Genomic DNA, 23,423 nt, shown 5'->3' with positions numbered 1-23,423 from the left:
TACATTGGCTGCTCATTCCACAAGGAAACTATCATCTAATTATTTCGAAATACGAGATATAATGAAAATCATGAATTTTCTTAACAAGCTATTCGTAACAGCATTTCTAATTCGCACATCGGTTGACTTGATTAGTCACTTAAGGCCGTCGGTAAAGTCCAGTATTGTCATTGCTTCCAAAGTCTTCTTCATGTTTTTATATACTTCCTTCATGGTGTCACAATGGACTCTTTCCTATCGATTCAAAACGATCGAAGGGATAAACAAATGTATCTACCATTGATTTACGCCTTGAACGATTGTAGCTGATATTGTTTTTTAAAATGTCACCATATTTGAATCCATAACTCAATCTTAGTATAGAGTAACCATAATGCTGAGTGATGACAGTCGTGATCTCCAAAAAAAACATGAGTTTGAGGAAATGTCCAGCTGATAAGTACCAGAAGGTAATAAAACCTGGTTAAAAGACTCGCTGCAGAGTAACCAACATTATCTATGACCAAAGTTATTTTTGTAAGAACATTTGAGGTGTTAACAGACACTCATCTTTTATCTCGTCCAACAAAGTGACCTGGGTTTCATTGCAAACAGATATTACTACTAACAATCTATAAAAGTAAAACCCATGGAAGACTTTTTAATGGATTTTATTGGTAAGTTATTTTGAAAAAAAGATGTTTCTTTTCTTGTTGAGTTTAATTTTCTTACTTATGAACGTTACTCAGTCAAATGAATCATTGTACTCTAAGAAAAGTTATATGCTAACAGTTGAAAATCTTAATGATATCACAGTTTAAGCAAGAAATTAGCCAGTCAGGAGTACCCAAAAAAAGGTAGTTTCGGATTTCAGGCATAGTTATAATGTTGCATTTAAATTTTAATATCTTAACTTTATTCAGTCTGAAAAATTCAGAATGAGATATAGATATGCATAATTTAGTTACTTGTAGGACAGAGATAAAACATGAAATCATATTTTTCAACAAGTTTGATTTTTATTCAGCATAATATTCAGTGTATAAGCTTATGAACTTCAGTATAATATCATTTATATTAACTCAATGTGAAGTTCGTTTAGTATAACGTGTAACATGAGCTTTGCAGTAATTCTTTGTAAATCCCAATTTGTATTTCGCCTATTTCAGTTATATTCGATATTTGTTAACTAATCGTTAACTATCAGTAAAACATATATATGTATATATACCGGGCATACCATAGACATTCCACAAGCCTTCGAAATTATTAGAACATAAAAACAACGCAGCGTCTCTTCGGTTTGCCAAAACATAAGTAATGGAGAGACTCAAACCTGATTTATGTATTCAGAAAGAGACAGTGATCAACTTATCACTACCTTGGTAAATTATTTTTTGTCATTATCATTATTTTATTATGCGGTCTTCCCTTAACCAATTCTTATTTTATGTATACTAAAACTATACCTTCACTCATACGTTTTCATTCAGTTTATTCTCTTTACTTATGTAGACTCATGAAATTCCGTTCAACCATTGCATAATCGTACAAAAGGCTTTCATAACCTCTAAAATTATTACACAATCTATCTTATCTGCTTCTGGACTTCATTTAATAAATGAATCACCCACCCCCTATGCTTTTTAAATTCCATCTCCAAATAACCTCTAACCTGTTCTTGAATTTATATGTAGTTATTGAATAGTTAGATTCATGAGTCAATTGAAACTAGATCACCATGGAAAACCTGGAAGCACTGGATGGTCGTTTCGTCCTAGTATGAGACTCTTCAGTAGTTTGCAACCACGATCCCGCTTCGTGAGATTCGAAGTGCTTACAGGTTTTCCATGGTGGTCTAGCTTCAGTTGACTCATAGATTTAATTATTAAATTACTATAATATCCACAAAACCCCTCTCTGAATATATGTAGTTATTGTTGATAACCACTATCATTCTAATCATTTCCGTTCATCTATTTCAATCGTTTCATATTATATCTTACCTTAATGCTATCTTTTAATACATATATAGTTGTAAGCATCTGATCAGAAACCGGGAAATATGATGAATTCATATTATTCTGCATCAGTTGTTGTTTCGGCTCTATTCAAATTCATAAATGAGAACAATTGCATGAAATTCTTCGTATTTTTCCATATGTCTTCTCGAAGCTCAGTGTTTTACTTACTCTAAGTACTAGATTCCCTCAGTTATCACAGTTATCATAAGGAAAATATCTATATCGTAGACTTGACTTAATTAGATCCCGTCATACTTCACTTGCTTACGGTATTTACGTAACTATCATTGTACGATTATATTTTTGTTATAGTCTTTTACTTAAGATGAAGCTTACTAACTCATGTGCTGTATATGTACTTTAACCATAGAGTGATGTTAGCTAAAGAATCAACGAAATCGAGAAGTTATGAACAGTTATATTCCCTCAGTTTTAAAATTCTAAACAGGACACGTCACAAGCATTATAAGCAAGGATGTATGGTGGTTAGCAGTGGAGCCCAATATGCACGTTTCGCTCTATTTTGGACTCGTCATCTGGATGTACCTGCATCCCAGAGATGATATTCACTTCGGGACTCGAGTCCACTAATGTTCGCTTTAAACACTATCGTGTTATCCACTTGGCTACTGATTCCTGATAGCCATTTACTTGTGAAATGGGGTGAAATACACACCACATCTACAATAATAAAAAATAACAGCAGAAAATGGAAGTTCGTACTTCGAAATTTTGCAATGATTACATAATGATCGATATAGGGTTGTTGAAATTGTTGAGTTTCATTGAGATCTTAAATAGATCACTGTTAGACCACTGCTGGAAACCTGGAAGCATTGGACAACCGTTTTGTCCTAGTATTGAATTCTTCTGCAGTGCACATCCACGATCCCACACAAGGAGGCTCAAATTCAGGACCTTTGACCTCACGCTCGAACAATTAATCTCTAGACCACTGAGCTGAAATTCAACGGTGTTAATGTCTAACTCCAACTAATCCACGATATTGCGCAACCATCCAATATTGTCTTCAGTGAGTAACTGCCCCACATCAGACACGGTTAAACTCTACTGGTCATGACTTCTCACTAGACTCCAGAAAATCCCTCTTGAAGCTATTCACTAATGAGCACATTATAACATCCAATTACTAAATCAACGTTTATTATTTCATAGTTTCACTTTCAACCGATGTATCATATAGAACTTTAGTAATCATTAATACTGGATATATATATATGGTAGTGTCGGTTATTATGTTAAGCCCATATACCTTATTCTACCTTTCGGACAGCCCATTCTATTCATTCTACTTGAGTCACATTCTGACCTTGTTATTTATTCGCTTATCAATCTTGACTGTTTTTATATGAGCGCGTAGGTGTGTGTACATTTCTTATCCCATTACTCATCACATGTCTGTAACTTACTTTTGTGTAACTATAAATATCGATTAACGCTTGGTTAAATAGGAGTTGGCTTACCCGCCATCTCCACTGCGCGTCGTCTTGCTTCGTTCTATTCCATTCACTTTATATACAAAATGTATGTATTCAAAAGTCCATTCTCGTTATTTGACTTATCTAAATCCGTTATTGAGTAACGCGATTTAAGTCGATGATCATATACGAGGATAGGCGATAACAAACATTCATACGATCTAATTGGAGTCAGATCCACGGGCCATTAAGAAAAAATATATATATATATCAGATAAAAACATTTTATTAGTAATATACACATGTTTTAAATATTTATTCTATCAATCATAAATTAGAAAACATTGACATTTCCAAGACAAAATTTCAATATGAAGTAGAAATTGATTTTCATTGAATAATAACTAGTGTTCCAAGACTATACTCGATAAGTTGTCTGATATTCATTTGATTTGACAACTTAAATGCCAACTATTCATAAAGGTAAATAAAATCCATAATCATTTTTATTTTACATTTTATGAGAATAATTTTTTTTGAAAAAAAGAGAGAAAACAAAACAGAAAAAAAAAGAAAAGGAGTGAATAGAAAAGAATAGATTAATGTTTAAATGAATTTATAATATTCAATGTATCGATTGAATAGGATTATGATTGTTTAAATTATCATTTAATTTATTTATTAAATCATCTGGTGATGATTGTTGTTCAACATGAAATAAATGAGTTGTTGTATGAGGTGATGAAGTTGATGAAGATGTTGTAGAATGTTGTAAACCTGATGGACTTGTTGAAGTATAATGTGGATTATCAATATCATCAGGATCATTGTTATTATTATTATTATTATTATTATTATTATTATTATTACTGAATTGTTTTATTGTCGATAATTCTACATTTTTAGAATTTATTTCCGTTGATAATATTCGATTATTATTATGATTATGATTATTTGACAATGAATTAAATAATTCATTTTTCTCTGTCCATTGATTTAAATATTGTTTAAAATTTGTTTGTTCAAATGAAGTTGTTAACATGGCATAAGCAGCAGCTGCTGTCATTGAATTCTTATTCCATATCATCATATCATTTTGTTCATTATTTAATATATTATTTTGATTATGTATTCGATTTATTTCATTATGTTCAATAGAATTCGGTATCATTTCAATGTGATCCCATTTTAATGAAGATGATGATAATAATGATGGTGATGATAATGATAATGATGACGATATTTTAGTTTCATGAGTAGATATTGGTCTAAATAAAGTTGGATATATATTTGTAGATAATGATGATTTAATAGATTCATTCAGATTATTTTTTATAGGATTATGTAATTCGTTTTTATTAAACAATTTATAATCTAGACAAGATTCATTAATATTAGTCAAAATAGATTTATCATTATGATTATGATTATTATTATTAATATCGATTTGTTGGCATATATCTTTATTATATAATACTTTATTATCTATAATTGACTTAAGATTATCAGAGTAAAATTCAGATGTAGGTATATTTATTGAATTAATTGAATGTTTAATATCATTAGTAGATCTTTCATTGTTCAATTGTAGATTTGAATGATTCTGTATAAAGTTATTAGTTTGATTATTTAAAGATGACCATATTTGTTGATAATATTCTAAAAGACTAGAATATTTATTTAAATCTAATGAAATTGTTTGTTTCAATGAATCATTACTTACTTTATATTCTGGGGACTCTTTATTATTTACTGCTGATGAATTAAGTGAATTATTATTCATTAAATAATTCATTGTTCGTAAGAATTCTAATGTGGACATTTCTTTTGGTATTGATTTGTTGGACAATGATGTTTCATAGTACAATTTAGATAACTGTGAAAAAGCTTCCATTTCTGGTTGATTTTGTTGTAAATGATGATGATGGTGATGACGGCGACGATGAATACCTAAAGACTGAACAGATGGTATAGATGAAACAGATGAAAATATACTTGGCATTGAAACTGTAGTCACTGTTGATGATAATGATGAAGTAGATGGTATCATTACTTTAGAAATGAATGACTTATCATTCTGCATGTTAACATCTTTACCAGGATTTTGTTTTTTCCATTTTGTGCGCCTATTTTGAAACCATATTTTTACTTGTGTTTCTGTAAGATTTAATGATAAAGCAAGATTTAAACGTTCACATACTGATAAATATCTTGTCATTTTAAATTTATTCTCTAATGTAACTAACTGTTCATAAGTGAAAGCAGTTCTTGCACGTCTTGGTTTCATATTTGAATCATTTACATTACTATTATTATTTTTGTTAGTAGTAGATTTTGAACATTTTTTAAATTCATAATCATTATCTGAATCACTTTCATTATCGTCTATGTCATTTTCCCCACTTTTTTCGTTTTCGTCATCATCATCATCATCCTCTTGGTCTTCCACATCAGCATCATCTTCATCATCAAGATCATACAGACAATTATCATTATTATCATTATGATTATCACTTTGATTTGAGTTTGTACAGAGATTATTGATTAACTCTGTATGAGATTTATGATTTAACAAACATGAATCAACTTCATTTTGAATGTTATTAAATTCAAATATTCTGTTATATGGTACTTGTTGTTCTTGATGATGATGATGATGTTGTTGATTAGGTCTATTTGAAAATTCGTCTGTTTCAACATTAATCTTTATATTTTCTCTAGATAATTTAGTTGATAATAAAGAATAAGGCAAATTGTTAATTTCACGTGAACGTTTAATTTTCATATAATTTTGATTAGTTGTTTGTAAAGTTTTATCAGTTAATCTACGTTTACAAGTTTTTGTATGACAATCATTGATTGTATGTACATTATTTGTTGATTGAATAATTTGATGATTAAATGTGGAATTTTTTAATTGTGTAATTTGATTTAATGAAAATGATGAATTTTGTTTCGATGTTATAAAAGATGGATTAATATTTATAGATTGGACAGTTGTATTTTGTAATTTTGATTCATGTAATAATTTGGATTTGGATTCAATTGATTGATCAGAGAATTGATCTTCTATAAAAGGTAAATATGAAATCAAAATAAAATGAAAACAGAACATAGTATGGGAATGGGATATGATAGGGTGGGAGGAGATGAAATTGAATAATATAAATTGAGAAACAACAAAGCGGTTATAAGAGGGCTATAACTAAATTTTATACTCTTTTCCTTTTAATCTAGGTTCAGTATTTTAAACAATTTGTAGGGAGGGGTAAACCATCATATTTTCATCCAACCTTTATCCCTTGTCACATAATCTAAATTTGAAGAATTAATGAAATAATCGAATCTACTTGACGACTCTCATCTGACTAGTTTGTACTGAAATTTCAATAGAAAGACCTCAAGTTTTTCTAATCATATGTGACAAATATTTGAAATTTCGTGAATCTCACCTTTATTCTATTATTATTATTATTCGTGAAAGATGTACATTCGACTATTTTAAGTAAATAACTACACGTTTCATATTATCATTGGAGTCCTAGTCTATAAAACAATGGTTTGGATGTTTTATTTGGGGTGGGGGAGGTTCTAATAATTATTGCGGTACAAATTTAAGGTGGTGACTTTTAATTAAAACAAGTGTCCAATATTATCTACAAGTATAATAGCTTATTTCAAATCAAATGATTTTGTCTCCAACAACCTACACACCTTTGATACTATGCATGCAGAATCATTAAGACCGAATTTTTATTTTTTCACAATTCCTACACAAACGCATCTGTAATTTTGAAAGAATTCATGCTCTGTTATATATTTAAACCAACATTGATCAATGGCACAAAATAGAGATCCATGTGATCTTTGATCTTTGAAATATGATTGAAATCGATCCATTCGATTACGTTTAGACCAACGTATCAATTAAGTTGAATGAAGGATAATTTAAATTAAATTTGACAGTCATTTATTACATGATATATTCAACTCTCTCATAAAGTACACTTTTAAACTCAATCAATCATGAATAATAACTAAAGATGCAATGAAGAGACACAACATAGTAATATTCTAATCAATAAATTTAAGAATACTATGTTGAAGTATTTTCAGTTAAGCTCAATACCAAGGTCTTTTTTCAATTTTACTTAATAACTTCATATTTAAATGAAAAATCAGTTTATCCAATCAATTTGTATTACAATATTTACTAAAGACGTAAGAAAGAATAATAATTATTTAAAAGAATGTCATAAATGTTGTTGGTCTTTTTCTCCGTAAAAAAAGCCATCGGAAGTGAACATCGTTGGTATTAACATTCTATTAACTGATTTTATTTCCACTTGCGTGTATTTACAGTAAAGTTAATAAATTTTAAGGCTTAAAAAACAGTTCATAGTTCAAGATTACTTCTTAATTTCCTTACACCTTATTGTACATTTATTATAGTTGAATTCATGAGTCGATTTGAGCTAAACTACCATCGAAAATCTGGAAGTACTGGATAGTCGTTTCGTCATAGTATGGGACTCTTCAGCAGTGCGTATCCATGGTCACACACGTGGGACTCATTAGATCAGCACTTAATTAGTTGTTTTGAATGAGCTTAAAATATTTTTCAAAATTTATTATATAATCCACTCAACACACTAGAATACATGATTGTCTTTTTTTCTCTAGTAGTGGACCAACCAGAATCAATGTTTCAGTTTATTTAAAAATCACCAGTTAAGTTGATATTTCTAATGATAATCACAAGCAACCCTTTGGATGTAAGGAAGTTAGATCGATTCTTGTTTTGTTATTTGTTGTAAATTGTTGAAATAATATTTCAGCGGATTAGTTGGAAATAAATTGACATTTTGAATTAATGTTATGCACTAACCAAACAACATTCGATAACTTTTTAAATTGTTTTCATTTTCAGAAAAGAACATTATAATTTATGAAAGTCTGATGCTTGAATGACTAATATCGACTTTCTACATTTCTAGAATTTTTTACACTTGAGCCCTGAACAACGGAATAAAAGTATAAAATGAGAAGAGAAACTCTACTTCAACGTCAGTCAACAGGAAACAAGAATGTTCACAGGTCTATGCTTAACCTCGATATCCCCATAACTTTTTGAAAGTAATCAAGAATTAATTACAAAATAGATAAATTTACGATTAGTATGACATATAACCCGTCATATTCCCATAGAAATTTCTAGAAAGTTTCTAATAGATGTTGACTGCACAAAATTTTTCAAGACTTTACCTAATTTATGAAGATCTCATCAAGGAATTCTCAGTGAATCCTAACAATAAGTTTGTCAACATAAAACTATTTTCGAATCTTGCGAGGCGGGATCGTGAATGCGCATTGCTGAGTAGTTTCACAATAGGACGGAACGGTCATCCAGTGTTTCCAAATTTTCCATGGTGGTCTAGCTTTTAATTGACTTATGATCTCAACTATTAAAATATAATAATCAAACAACTTTTTGTTTCATTCCAGTGAAAATTATAAACTTGGACAATATCAGTTCAATTCACTGATTAATGTAACCAGCTGTGATTATTAATTAATACATTTCATTGCAAATTAGTAATCTATATCAAATTAATAAATAAATAAACATTTTTTTCGACGACGACAACAACCACAACAACAACAATAAAAAAATGATCATTATTATTATCAATGATAATTTCTCCTCTATTCAATTCCAACTTTTTTTTTCCTAAATTCATTTTGATTTCATTCAAAGATAATTTGTAGACTATTAACCAAATGTTTGTTTGAATTATATATACATATTCAATTTAATTTCGTATCCATCTATCTATCTAACTATCTTACTTTCCTTAAAAAACTCACTATAGTTAATAATAGTTAGAAACTTATCTGTTATACCTAAACACACACACACACAAACAGAAAATGAAAGAAAGATATAACATAAATCTGTGAAATTTCACAGCATGTTTGGATAATGTCAGTCCAGTTAATGTTGAAATTGTTGTGTTGATAAATATCTCTTTTTTTGTGTTGAAAATAAACTAACTAAAGATTGTTATAACTTGTTTATTATTATCATTATTAGAAATATCAGTAGTGGTTATTACTTTATATTTCTTGTATATTTTTTATGTGTGGAGACTAACAACAAGTAAATGTCTGAACTAATTAAGTGTTTTTATCGCATCATCATCATGGTGACTGTAAATTAGGTAATAATATTTAAATCGATGTCTATATATTCTCTTGAAAACACGAATATCAAAATGTTTATACACCTACATGTTTGTACAAATTAAAAACCAGATGATTTTAATTAGTTTATAGTAAAGAAATAAGTGAAAAAGCAACATCACCACCAACAACAACATAAGAGTAGGGGATTAGAAATGAAAAAAACGAAGAGTATTGAAGAAATGATCTTTGTGTAGTATGAATTCATCAGATTAGCATACAAAGACATTTGTGTAATTTCCCTTGGAAACAAAAGTTCTATCAATTAATTCACGTGTTTAACAAATTAAAATAATTTTTATATATGTTTGTACATATTTGTATATCTTCTACAGACCACAGTTGTACTTTCTTTTTATGTATATATACATTTCATTTAGATGAAGACATCACTTTAACAAGTGACTACAAATATCACCACTTTTACCGCTAATTCTTCATCTACCACTTCATGATTATATATACATATATATGTCTGTTACTAATCAGTAAACAATATTATGTGATTTTTCCAATTAACAATACATCTGGAGTAAATTTGCTAAAAAAATTTCACTTTTGATTAATCCTTCTCTTTCTTTTTTGTCCTCCTTTTTTGTAATTAAACAGATTAAATTTATATCGTTTTTTTTCGTCAATGAAGTTAATTAAAAATAGTTTTATTTTGTTGTCTTTACTTGTTATGAAAAGATGGTCTGAATATTTGTAAGTTATTTTTTAATGAATGAATTATGGAGATTAGTTATATTATAGTACAAGAATAACTATCTCCACTAGTCATGGTTGCTAACGATAACTTCGGGAAATCCATCTTGAAGCTAGTCACTACTGAGCACATGATTACTGTCAGAAAAAGGGTTTATAGAGTTTGTATTAATCTTAATAGATAAAGGGTTGCGCAAGACCGTAGATTGATTGAAGTTAGGCATCGACATCGTTGGATGCTGGCTCAGTGGTCTAGAGGTTAAGAGTCCACGCGTGAGACCAAAAGTCATGGGTTCGAGTACCGCGCGTAGGATCGTGGGTACTCACTGCTGAAGAGTCCCATACTAAGACGAAACGACTGTCCAGTACCTTCAGGTTTTCGATAGTGGTCTAGCTTATATCGACTCATGAATTCAACTATTAAAATTCCTACAATCTCCACAAACCCCCATCTTGAGAAGTTTATTCTATAAAGTTAAAGGAACTACTGCAAAGTACTCCTCGCGTATGATAATAGACTAGTCCTATTTATGTTTTTATTGTTGAAAACCTTCTTGGAATCCTTTAAAGTTATATTTTTGGCAGCCTCGTGGATTTCAATGATTCACCAGAATAGTATCCTCAGAAGATTCTCTCAAAGTTGATTTATTTGAAATTATTTAGGCAATTAATCAGCTGTTAGAAAATATATGAGGTTCTACAAGTTCGTTGTTTCTATCAAAACAGGAGATCAAGGATTAGTCTAGTCTAACAGATCATAGCAGTATTCGTGGCTCTTACCAAAATGCTTGATCGGTGTGTAAAAGCTGTTTTCTTTCGACGGATGACCTCCATAGACATGGTTTAATATATTATGAATTTCCTGTTAGTCTTTGCCAAAATTTTATGATAAACTTTGGTAACTTTGTCGGTTTATTTATTGCACATGCCATATATGCAAATGAAACTGATCTCTCTGATTAAAAATGTGTCATCTTCTTTGCTCTTTAGTCTCAGTGTATTAAGTTCAACATTTTAGGGGATATGTGGAATTGTTGAAAAGAAACGAAATATTCATAAATAACAATTTGGTTTTTAATTAATTCCATAACGCATACTCTCAGATTGTAAGACAACTCATTCTCTAATACATATAATTAACCAGAAATCACTGTTTTTTTCTTTCTTTAGGAAGTCTTAAACAGGGTGAAAATGTGTCCAATCATGAACTTTTTAAAGATAATTCCTAACCTTAAACACTAAACGTTACCTTAAGTCGTTTGTTAGACTTCGAGAGGTATAAAGTTTCTTCAAAAACACTAGGACAAAGATGTAAAAATAGTTAAAGTACCTAGAACAAATATGTTTACTGACAGATATTAAAACAATTAAATCATAAACAGAATATCAAACATTGAATAGTGTACTGTGTAGAGAAGTGATACCTGATTACAAGTATATTTATATTCATTATTGTTTGTAAAATACATTATCACTTCTAATCATAGTTTCAAGGAAATAGAATAATACTGTATGCGAAAGAGTAAATGTACATTTTTTTTTAAAACATCATCGTATCACTAAATTACGAGTTAGTACAATACCGAAACAAGTTTGGTTGTGACGCTCTATATTTTATTGTTGTAAACATTAGCCACAAGGCCAGAAAAGCCTACATTTGATACAACTTGGAGTTATTGTTGTGTGTCGCTTTCAAGTCCTGAACTAAAACAACAGCCAACTAGTGTTCTTTGATATGGTTTATTGTTTATGTTACTTCGATAAAATTAATAATTATGAATTTATAGTTTTATTTCTATTGAGAAAGTTTTTTTACATAAGAAGTTATTAGTGTAATTCACTCAGCTTTTAATCTTATATTCAGTATACATTACTGTTTAGTAAGAACTTTCCAAGATGTTAAGTTTAACCCTGTTTTTTGCATATTAAATACATGATTGAAAAATAGACATTGGAAACATAGTTCGTAGTATGTTAAAAATATCGATTTCATATTTTAAAATGGTCACACAATTCATACTACTTAAATTAGCTACGAGAGTTTTTCTTCACCGAAGATAACTTTCATTTATTCAAATTTAACTCATTCTAAAACTATCATGGTAGTTAATTCTTTCCAAATTTTTTGTGCATAAATGATGTTAAGAAAGTTCTCATTATTAAACAAATGTTTTACTCTTTAATAATTTTCAATCGTACTGTGGGATGCATTAACATATGCATTACTTTGCAAGTAAATATCAATCTTTAATTCAGATGATCCTCTTGATTTTCGAAGCTAGTAGTTTAAATTTTTGTTGATACTCATAGAGATTTACACCTAAATATAGGTAATTGCTTATGATTATTTAAATGATTGTTTACTATAATTCAATGGGTATCAAGCTAAAGTTTGAAACAAAATATACTTGGCTCGAATCTCAATATGGAAATGTACGTATATAAAGTTGATGAGTACTAAATAGGACGAAATGTCCATCCTGGATCTCAGTGCTAGTTATAATCCATATATTCTAGAAAAATACTTTTCAATGTTATTTAGTCATATCATAGTTGAAATATTACGTTTATGATTTAGCTAAATTTGATAGAAGAATCCATCATGAAGTAACAATCAGCATCAACCTAAAACCAGTTATCTACTGATCAAAATGAGTACCAGGATCATAAAATATCTTTTTTTACTTCAAAGTTAATGTAATTAATTAACAGAATAAAAGATTGATCTGTTGCCATTAAATAATAGTTTAAAACTATTGAATACCTAAAATATTAAATCATTTCCTCGCTAATTATTTCATAGTTGAAATTAGATTCATGGATAAATAGGAAACAGTCTTCAAAGTGATTAAAACTGTTTCTCACAAAATGAAATACCAAATGTCTTAATCATTTAATTATACCTAATATACAAATTGATCAATGAATGTTACATGTTTAATTTTAGATTCTTAAAATTAAAAAGAGTTGAATCAGTAGTAATCATGCTAAATTTTAATGTGTGAATAATTGAATGAATAAATAACTAATGGTAATGTATATATTTTACTTACACAGGAAACAGGCAAGTGTCGAGAGAGTGAGAGACAGTTAGAAATGCAAAGTTTACGTCTGTTTTTCATCATTATACGTATACAATAACACTGTACTTTATACTTTAGTTAATTAACAAGGGAATAATAAATCGTCTATGTTATTTATTCGTTCATCATTAAATATCATTAGTGTTATTATTATTATCATCATCATCATCATTTTTTGTTCAGTTCTTGGATTTTTTTATTCTTTTTTCTATATTAATGATATAAATTCTTTTTAATGAATATCAAGACAGCGATAATAGTCATAACAATCAAAGTAATACTAACTACAATTGTATGAAATATGAAGATTAAAAACAGACTTTTAATAATTACCATCGATACAAGATGATTAGTACATTCAATTATTCTATTAACACGTGTTTTACATCCATCAAAAGCAGAGTAACATATTAGGCTTCACTTTATCTCTCTCCTCTTTTCTCTCCTCTTCCTCTCTCTCTCTTCTCCCTCCCTCTCTTTATACATAGACATACGTAGATACACATCCACACATATACTTATATAATCAAGCAGTATCATTTCCTTACGTAGAATTTATGCTTCATAATATTTCAAATAAAAGTGATATGTAAAAGAGTTAAGGGAATTTTATGTTAAACCAATTATTACACTTTAAACAATTAGTAACATTGTCAATTCAAAAATTTAATTAGCTCTCATTAATTTCAGTGAATTTATAATTTTATTTGTAATTTCAATTAAATATGACAAGCAACATAAACCAGTCGTTACTACCGTTATCAGATCATAACCAGTAATGATCAATGCTGTACTGAGTTTATTTATGGAGATATTCAATCAAATTTATTTAACTTAAATGATACAATGAATGGAATTGAAGAGAGTATAATAGTTGTTTCACTAAAAAGTAATATTAATCAATAAATCATTAATAGTTGAGATCATGAGTCAATTGAGTCTAGACCACCATGAAAAACCTAGAAGCACTGGATGGTCGTTTCATCCTAGTACAAGGCTCCCCAACAGTGCGCACCCACGATCCCGCCCCGCGGGATTCGAACCCAGGATCTGTCAGTCTCGCGCGCAAACACTCAACCTTTAGACCACTGAGCTGGCATCCGACGGTGTTAATAATAAAATAAACACCTATCTGACTAAATATTCCAACATTATGACACTTCTGTCCAAAAACCCTATTTATATTTCATGTTGGTTAGCATTAAAATTTTCATGGTATATTTCATCTTGAATATGTTAAGTACATAAATTTCAATGGTATTATGTAATCATATTTTTAGTGAGTTCTTTTTTTCATAAAAGCTATTGCCAATCATTTTTGTTTCATTGTCTAGTTCAATGTATTGTTAATTGATGATTGTCATTTCAAACTCTAATAGCATTCATTTATCGTGTTTACTTCAAATACATCACCTAATCATAATGAAACTAATCCATTTAGATATAAAACAATTAGATTAAAAAGTTAGTTTTATGGTAAAAAAACACAAGTGGATATGTTACTTTTCTGTGAAATTAGTTATCCCTTCTAATTAGAAACATGATAAAAAGACATTCCTTAAATTATTTAAATTTACTTCTTTCATTTAATTATACTGTGAACTAATTTCAACCTGTTATTTGTGTTTTTCTATGCTTATGATCAATTTAATAAAATCGTATTCTTTCAGTTCTATGAAGTGAACTATGAGTTATTTAAATACTCAAATGATAAGGAATACTAATCAATCATTGAATTGTAGCTAATATAAATGTTTTCTAACCCTTTAATATTGATTAAGTTTCGTTAATTAAGCTAGAGAATGACCATACTTAAGTATAAATGACTTGATGTTATTTTCTTTAATGTTAACTGTTTAATAGGAATCAGTGGGAAGCCTTAAAATTAGTTTGTTTTCTAGTTGGTTAATAGTCACTAAAGCGCAGTCGTAATATTATTTCCAAATCTCTAATATCAAGATCTTCAATGAATTTGATTCTAACAGTTGAATTCATGAGTCTATCTAAGCTAGACCACCACTGATAACCTATAAGCACTGGATATCCGTTTCGTCCTACAATCGGAATCCTCAACAGTGCGTATCCACGATGCTGCACAAAAGATTCGGATACAGGACCACCGGTCCCACGCATGAACGCTTAACCTCTAGACCACTGAGTCGGCATCTAACTGTATTAAAGTCTAACTTTAATTGATCCATGATCTTGAGCAACCCTTCATCTATTGTCTGAGGTGGATAACTGTCTCCACCAGACACGAGTTGGACTCTACTGGTCACGGTTTCTAGCAAGAACTCCAGAAAATCCATCTTGAAGATAATCGCTAGTGAGTACATGATAATTGTGATCAGAATGGGGATTTTCGGAGACTGTAGTTGGATGATGGCCCATCGGTTTAAAGGTTAAACGTTCACGCACGAGACCGGAAGTCTTGGGTCCGAGTCCTATGTATGGCATCGTAGAAGTGCACTGTTAAAGAGTCCCATACTAAGACGAAACGACTCTCCAGTACTTGTAGGTTTTCGATGGTGGTCTAATTTAGACTGACTCATGAATTCAACTGTTATAATTATTACAATCTTCACAAATCCCCATTTCGAATTTGATTCAATTGGAAATTTCCCATCTCTTTATGTAAGTTTGAACCAAGAATATACTGCTTAATTAAATTAATATTAATCCTTTAGGATCTTCCAGTTCTCAGAAATAACCACAATAGCATTAAAATTTTAAATGAAACGGTTTAATAACATTTTTACATATCACAAATAAGTTATTTGTAGCATTTTCTTTCTGCAGTTTAAATATCGTTTTTTTTAAAGAGGATCAAAATACCTCCGGAAAATTATTTTATTCGAATTTCGTGATCCTCTCTCTTTTCAGCAATGCGAATTCATCATTAACATAGAATTAAACCGAATATCTTCAAATCACTTTCAAGCTTATACGGATAAATATGTTAATCGACTGCGGTATATTATTGATAATTTTCAATACACTATTACATATTACACTATATTTTCTCGTCTTTATTATATGATCTCAATTTGGTTTGATATTAACAGATTGATTGTTACTACTAATTATGCCCTGTTATTTGTTATGATGTTATTTAATATAATCAAATAAAATTATGATTCATTTCAACTTCTTTTATAATAACATTGATTTCAAGTGATGATTGTGTAATCTGACATTTAAGTTACATAATAAAGATATTGTACAATGATTCATATCAATTCAATACACAGTTACTAGATTTCATAATCAAATAAGTAAATTATCTTGATAATGCAAGTTTCAATTATAAGAATCAATAAGATTGTTTACATTCAAGATTTATATTAGTTAAACAATCATGAAAATAATGAGTTGTTTTTACTTAGTATCATGAGTTGATCAAAGTTAGGAATTCAGACCATAGGTCTCTGGCTCACTAGTATAAAAGTAAAGCACCTGCAGTGCAATATGTAGGTTTTTTGTTGAAATCACGGTAGGATTATGGATGAATATTACCAAGGGGTCTCATACTAGAGCGAAACAGTTATCAGATGCTTCTTGGTTTTCAGTGGTTATCTAAGGTCAATGATTGGTGTAAACTACAAAAGCTATAAGGATTTATTATATGTTACCGATTAATCTGAGATACAACTGTGAAAGAAGTTATAATTTCACTTCAGTCATGACAATTCAGGTTTATTTTATTGTTTGGTCATTGTTTATCAATCTTGGGAAATCCTCATTATGATTACAGTTAGTTGTTTAATTGAATTGGTCCTAATGAATCAATTATTCATTGTTTTAGTAGATTACATTAGTGACTATATAATGGAGCTAATTTTACAGAAGATTGTAGATGAAGCTCTCTATGATTATCAGTGATTAGTCTGAATATAGATTAGACAAAGATCTATTGAGAAGCTATTATCTATGAGGTCAGCCAAATAAAAGGTGAAGTAGTCACTTATCGAGAACATCGAATAATTGTCAAACCAATGTGTAAATTTATTAAAATTGGCCGGAGTATGAATCATTGAGCTGTGGAGCATTGACGAAATGCTATCGATTTTTCCTAACACGTCTGCAAATCTTATTTTCAGTATTGTGTTTAGTTGTAGTCGTGTACTACTGATGATTCCTAGACTAGGTTAGAACGATCATTTAATATAACGGTTTTAGTTAAAACATCACTACTAATTAAGTGTTACATTATCGCACATTCTATGAACATACTAACAATGGATTGTGCTCTAGAATAAATGCAAAACTTTTCTATCGTAATTATTTGAATCCATTCTGAATTAAACTAATAAGTCACATACTTCTAATTAGAACTTTTGACAGCATGGGTTGATCTTAGTTTAACAAGACTAGATGAACAAAATAAATTTTATTCACAAAGAGGCTTTTTGATAATCCTAAACTTTAATTAAAACCGTACACAACTGGCGAATAAATTCCATTTTAAGTAATATTACTTTGTTTTATTTATAAATATATCGTACATGCGTGTGTATTGCCATATTCACCACCGTGTGATAGACCTACGAATTATATATTCTAGGTTGTTAGTTTTACAAATAAATAAAGATTAATTAGCTCATTTTAGAGATTAATTTTGGTCACATGATATCTTCGCTTATTCTTTGTAGTCTGAATCTGCTTTACGATGTATACGTAGTACGTATACTCATTTACAATTGGTTAATCGCTAAGTAGTGGTTAATGTCATGTATACCAGATCCTTCCTAGTGTAAGTCAAATTCTGTCGATCAAGTTGCATTTTGGTCACTTGTCTAGGTAACTCAACATCGCATGCACTATATTTAGACATAAGATAGTGGTTGATGGTAGTCGACAGGAAACTCTAGAACTAGGTCTCGTGCTACGTGGAACTCGTTAGCAAGGTCTACCTGTAATGTTGAGAAAACTAATGTTCCTTGGCCGATCCGATTCCATACTACCCTACTTCACAGTCAGAGATGTTACCACTGGGTTATCCGGAGAGCTGACCACCTTACATATACTGATTTCGATGAAAACACTGAAGCATAAGTATGAATGATTAAAGTTATCAACAAGTGTTTGTAGATTAATAATCCTCCGGTAAATACTTAGTCATAAGTATTGTTTGTGACTTCTCTCAATCACTGATTATATTTATTTAAAATATACTCAGTCAGCTGATGCCAAAACTATCATATCCACTGTGCATTAATAATTAGACTGACAATCTGAAATGTTGGTAAATATTTCAAATTAATCTATTTTTCTTAAAACGTTATCGGTTTGTTAGCAGAAATGGATAGTGGCTAGCAGTGGAATCCAGGATGCCTATTTCGTCCCATTTGGGACGTGTCAGCTGGATGTACCTGTATCTCAGAGTTGATGTCCACTCTGGGACCCGAACCCAGTTTGTTTTGTTAGGAATTGTTAATATTACTATACAATCATTTCTTCTTAAACTTTCAAATACTTATCATATAATATATTAAATAATTTTAAAATGATCTCGTTGAAATCCAAGTTATAGCCAACTACTGGTATAAAGTTATATATTAAGTTTTATTAGTTAATCAATTTGTATAATTTTAGTAGTAAGGGTTATGAACGATTGGCATTAAAAATATTTGACTAATTTCTAATATGCGTTAAATTAGTAAACGTTATATGAATGTTTTTTACTATGGTTTATTCGAATTAAAAATATTTACGGCGAGACTATAATTTATGGACGAATCAATCAGATTCACGATAATAGGTCTTGGATTTCGGCGCGAAATTCTTTATCCATTTAGCTAAATAGCATTTTGACATTTTGGCTGATATCACTTCGTGATGAAAACCTTAAATCTAAACCTTATCCCTAACCATCAACTGTAAATCACAATCCTTATCCTTAGCACTGGTTTAAACCCCTCATTTAGCCCTGGTTAGTAGGTGGACATTCTCAATGCCACTTTAGCGTCGCTCAAAGGTCGTCGACAAATTATAGTCTCATCATATTTAACAATAAAACAGGTTAATTAAAATTCATTATTCGTAATTTAATAAAAGTAATGCGAATGTTGATAGTATTATATACATATACTTCGGTAGTATAAATAAGATTTACAAGTGATTAGCTCCAAATCTTCCCAGATTTATTGAGAGAGAAGTGTTTAGTTCATCAGATAAAATAATAAATTTGCATAAACTGTGGTAACGGTAATTATTCATTTTGTACAATTTCAAAGAAATTAAAACGCTTGTAATAGTTTTTTATACATAAAAAATAATAAATATTCAATAAACTCAGTTCTTTACATTCTGTAATTTTATTATAACTACTCATTTTGCTTCCGTCAGCACTAAACGCCTAGACAAACATGATATTGGCCACTTACTACTCAGTGATAGATCGGATGTAAATATCTCAGTTATACAAGTGGTCAATTATGGTCAGGTTAGCTCAATGACAGTGTCTCAGACTGTAAATGTCTTCTCACAGAGAGTATCAGTTATGCCTTGTTAATAAGTGTCAATCGGAACGCCATCTTATTCGAACAGGGTTCCTTGTAGACTACTTTTAACTACCTGACATATATATATATATATATATATATATATATATATCACTAACCTGAATTAATTTTCTGTTTCATTGATAGTGATTTCATACTGTTTTCTTCACATTCATCATTTGTACCATTCGTATTCAAAAGATCAGATATAAGAAATGATTTTTGTCCTTCATTCTCCTGTTCTAATTCATCAGAAGTTAATGTATTTAATGGATTATTGTTATTATCAATCTTATCATTATTACGTAGATATTCATTTGGTTTACTATTGGTGATGTTGTTGATGATGATGGTGATGATGATGATGATGGTGAAAATGATGATTGTTGATTATGATGAATAAAATGTTTCATTATATTTACAATATTTTCATTTTCTGACAATAATTTAGATGAAAAGTTCAAATGTTTTAAATGTTCTGTTTTATTATGGGTAATATCATGCATTATATTGTCATCATTACTCTTATTACCGATATTATTATTATTGCCATTTATTTTCATAATGTTACTTGGACTTATTAAATTTGATATATAACATATATCTGTTTGTTTATTTAACTCCATTGAGGCTGTTACTGTTGTCATTATAAATGAATGGAATTTTAAAAGTTGTGTACAGAAGAATTTATTTTTATAAAATAATAATGATCCAAGTTGATTTGACTATTTATTTAAAAGATATGCCAATGTATAATATGCGGTTTTATTCAATAAAAGGAGAGTATTTCTAGATAAACGTATGTGTACATATGTATATACATGTGTTTATTATATTTAAATAATTTCTTGAGGTAGTAGTGTAATTTGATTTTTCTCACCCTTTTTTAATTATCATTATTTCCATTATTACCATTATCATCACATTATTATTCTCTTTTTTTTATTTGCTACAATGTCATTCCCGGTGATGTCTTCTCTATTTAGTATGAGTGAATGTGGGGGAGGGAGTGAGATTAAATACTTTTTTTCCATCCACTTTAATCCTGTTTATAGGGTGTTTTTTTAACCTTTAAGATTATGCCGCCTACTAGTTCTTCATTTACCCAATCAAAAGTGTCTTAGAAATATATGTATTATAATGTTGGTTCTAAAAAAGTCTTGTTATTGTTTCATTTGTAAATTAGGAATCATCATCAACATCATTATGACCCTATACAGTCATGTATAAAATACTAGTAAATAAACAAACAAACAAGTAAATATTGTGACAGAGACACATTTACACATATGATGAATTACATACAATGCTTATACTATTACTAATATTACCCCCTTCACTGGTATTATTCCTACACTAAATTCTTAACATTTTGATTGCATTATTTATAAAAAGAAAATCAAGATTTTCTCTATGAAATTAAGAGATAAATTTCATGCCCATTTTTTCTAACAAGTTTCGATAATAATTAGTTAACTTTTCTTTTTATTATAGTCAATAATGAGATAAATTGTTTTGAATTCTGTCACTAAAAGAAGAAGATAGTTTGATAATAACACAGTAATATGTATGCTAGAAATTAAAATTCTAGTGAGAAGTGGTGACCAGAGGAGTTCAAACAGTGGTCAATTGTGAGATAGTAACTCACTGATGACAGTAGTGGATGTGTTGCTCAGTTTCGTGGATTAGTTGAAGTTAGACACTAACACCGTTGGATGCTAGCTTAGTGATCTAGTGGTTATGTGCTCGCGCGCGAAACTTATGGGTCTCGGGTTCGAATCTCGCGAGGTGGGGTCGTGGATGCATACTGTTGAGCAGTCCCACAATAGGAAGAAATGGCCATCCAGTGATTCCAGGTTTTCCGCTGTGGTCTAGCTTCAATCGACTCATGATCTCAACTACTTTAAAAAATTGCCAACTTTTATTATTCCACTTAGATTCATTTATAACATACATATTTCGTTGCATAATCATCTACATATATACTTTTTTTTCTATTTGTTCAGTAGACAATTTATCTCAAAAAATTGTAAATGAGATAGTGTATTCCATTGTGAGTTGAATTTAATGTTTGAACAGTGAATATACTACTTAGTTGTATGAACTCAAGTTGATGGAGTGAGTTTTTGAATCCAAAAATGATTAATGAAAAATGAAATGTTCGCATAGATGAGTTACTTAGGCCTTATACGTTTAAATTATCACTTCAGTTTGTGTGTCTATTGAAATAATTTGTCATAATTATGATCTTCTACCTTTACCAGCCCCAGATTTCAAAAAACTACTACTAATGTGCACAACAGATGTCCAATTCCAGTTTAATAACACCACATATCGTCAAGTCGATGGCGTAGCAGTGGGGAGTCCACTAGGTTCAATTATGGCAGATATTTTTATGGGGTATCTTGAGAACACAGTGCTTAAACAGACGATTAATGAAACGATGGAATACTCCACATATGTTGATGACATGTTTATTGTATATAACAATAAACAGTATGCAATCCGCCTGCTAAAACTCTTCAATAATACTCATCCTAATATACAATTTACTATGGAACACGAACAGAATGACATGTTCCACTTTCTAGATGTTGCCATAAAACGTAGAGGAGACGGGACAGTTCAACATTCGGTTTATCGAAAAAGTGTCTGGAACGGCCTTTACCTGCATTTCAATAGTTTTTCTTTAATCACTTACAAGAAAGCATTGGCTAAAACACTATTTTATAGGGTAGAAATGATATGTACCACGGACAAACTGGAAGAAGAATTAATGAACGTGGAAAAATGCCTAAGAGATAACTGTTACCCGAAAAAAAATATTATTGACAAATATAGCAAGCCTAAAGCAAACAAGACAGAAGTAATTACGGTCAGTAAAAAAACAATATCTATAAATCTTAACTTCAAAGGTGGTGTCGCAAACACAATCAGTAGGAGACTAAACAGTGCGCCAGCCAGAACTTATCAGGCGGCCAAAATTTTAATTTTTTATAAAACAACATGTTCAATAACTCAACCAAGGGTTGACAAGCACCCCTTTCATGTTATTACCAACTGTATTTATAAATTTACGTGAACCTGCCAAAGCAGCTACACTGGCCGAACAGAAAGGAGGGCATATCTTAGACTTTATGAACATGTTCCAAAACGTCTGGGAACAAGAGAAGGAAAGACTCTAAACAATGCAATTACCAAACATCTCCTTGGTACAGGACCTCAGGTCGATGCCTTGCAATCTTTCAAAGTAATTAGTAAGCACCCAAACTCCAGTCTTCTGAAATTTGTTAAAGCCGTTACTGTCAGGCGTTAAAAACCTGACGTATGTGTTCAAAAGGAGATGGTTATCAAGCTTTCCTTGCCTTGGTGACAAATATTCCTTCGCTAAATATTTTTTAAAAACTCTTTCTTGTATTTATTAAATCATTGAGTTTTATTTCAACT

At 30.0% G+C, this 23,423-nt stretch overlaps 1 protein-coding gene across 1 annotated transcript; it reads right to left on the bottom strand.

Annotated features, from left to right (window-relative positions):
- Positions 1-3,854: 3,854 nt before the first annotated feature.
- On the bottom strand, positions 3,855-20,623 carry NKX1-2 (homeobox). The gene is made up of 2 exons (XM_051216162.1): positions 20,135-20,623; positions 3,855-6,511 (listed from the first exon to the last, which is right to left on the bottom strand). The coding sequence occupies exon 2, from the start codon at positions 6,225-6,227 to the stop codon at positions 4,068-4,070; it is 2,160 nt and encodes a 719-aa protein (XP_051066724.1). The 5' UTR covers positions 6,228-6,511; positions 20,135-20,623; the 3' UTR covers positions 3,855-4,067.
- Between the last annotated feature and the right edge of the window lie 2,800 nt (positions 20,624-23,423).

The sequence above is a fragment of the Schistosoma haematobium genome, chromosome 4 (genome assembly GCF_000699445.3).
Source record: "Schistosoma haematobium chromosome 4, whole genome shotgun sequence".
NCBI classification, from domain to species: Eukaryota; Metazoa; Platyhelminthes; class Trematoda; order Strigeidida; family Schistosomatidae; genus Schistosoma; species Schistosoma haematobium.
The sequence above is the reverse complement of the archived record's forward strand: the minus strand, read 5'-3'. Positions and strand labels throughout refer to the sequence as shown.

What these genes read in the sequence shown, in the direction of transcription:
- NKX1-2 (XM_051216162.1), bottom strand. Translation starts at nt 6,227, where the DNA reads ATGAAAATTAAACGTTCACGTGAAATTAACAATTTGCCTTATTCTTTA.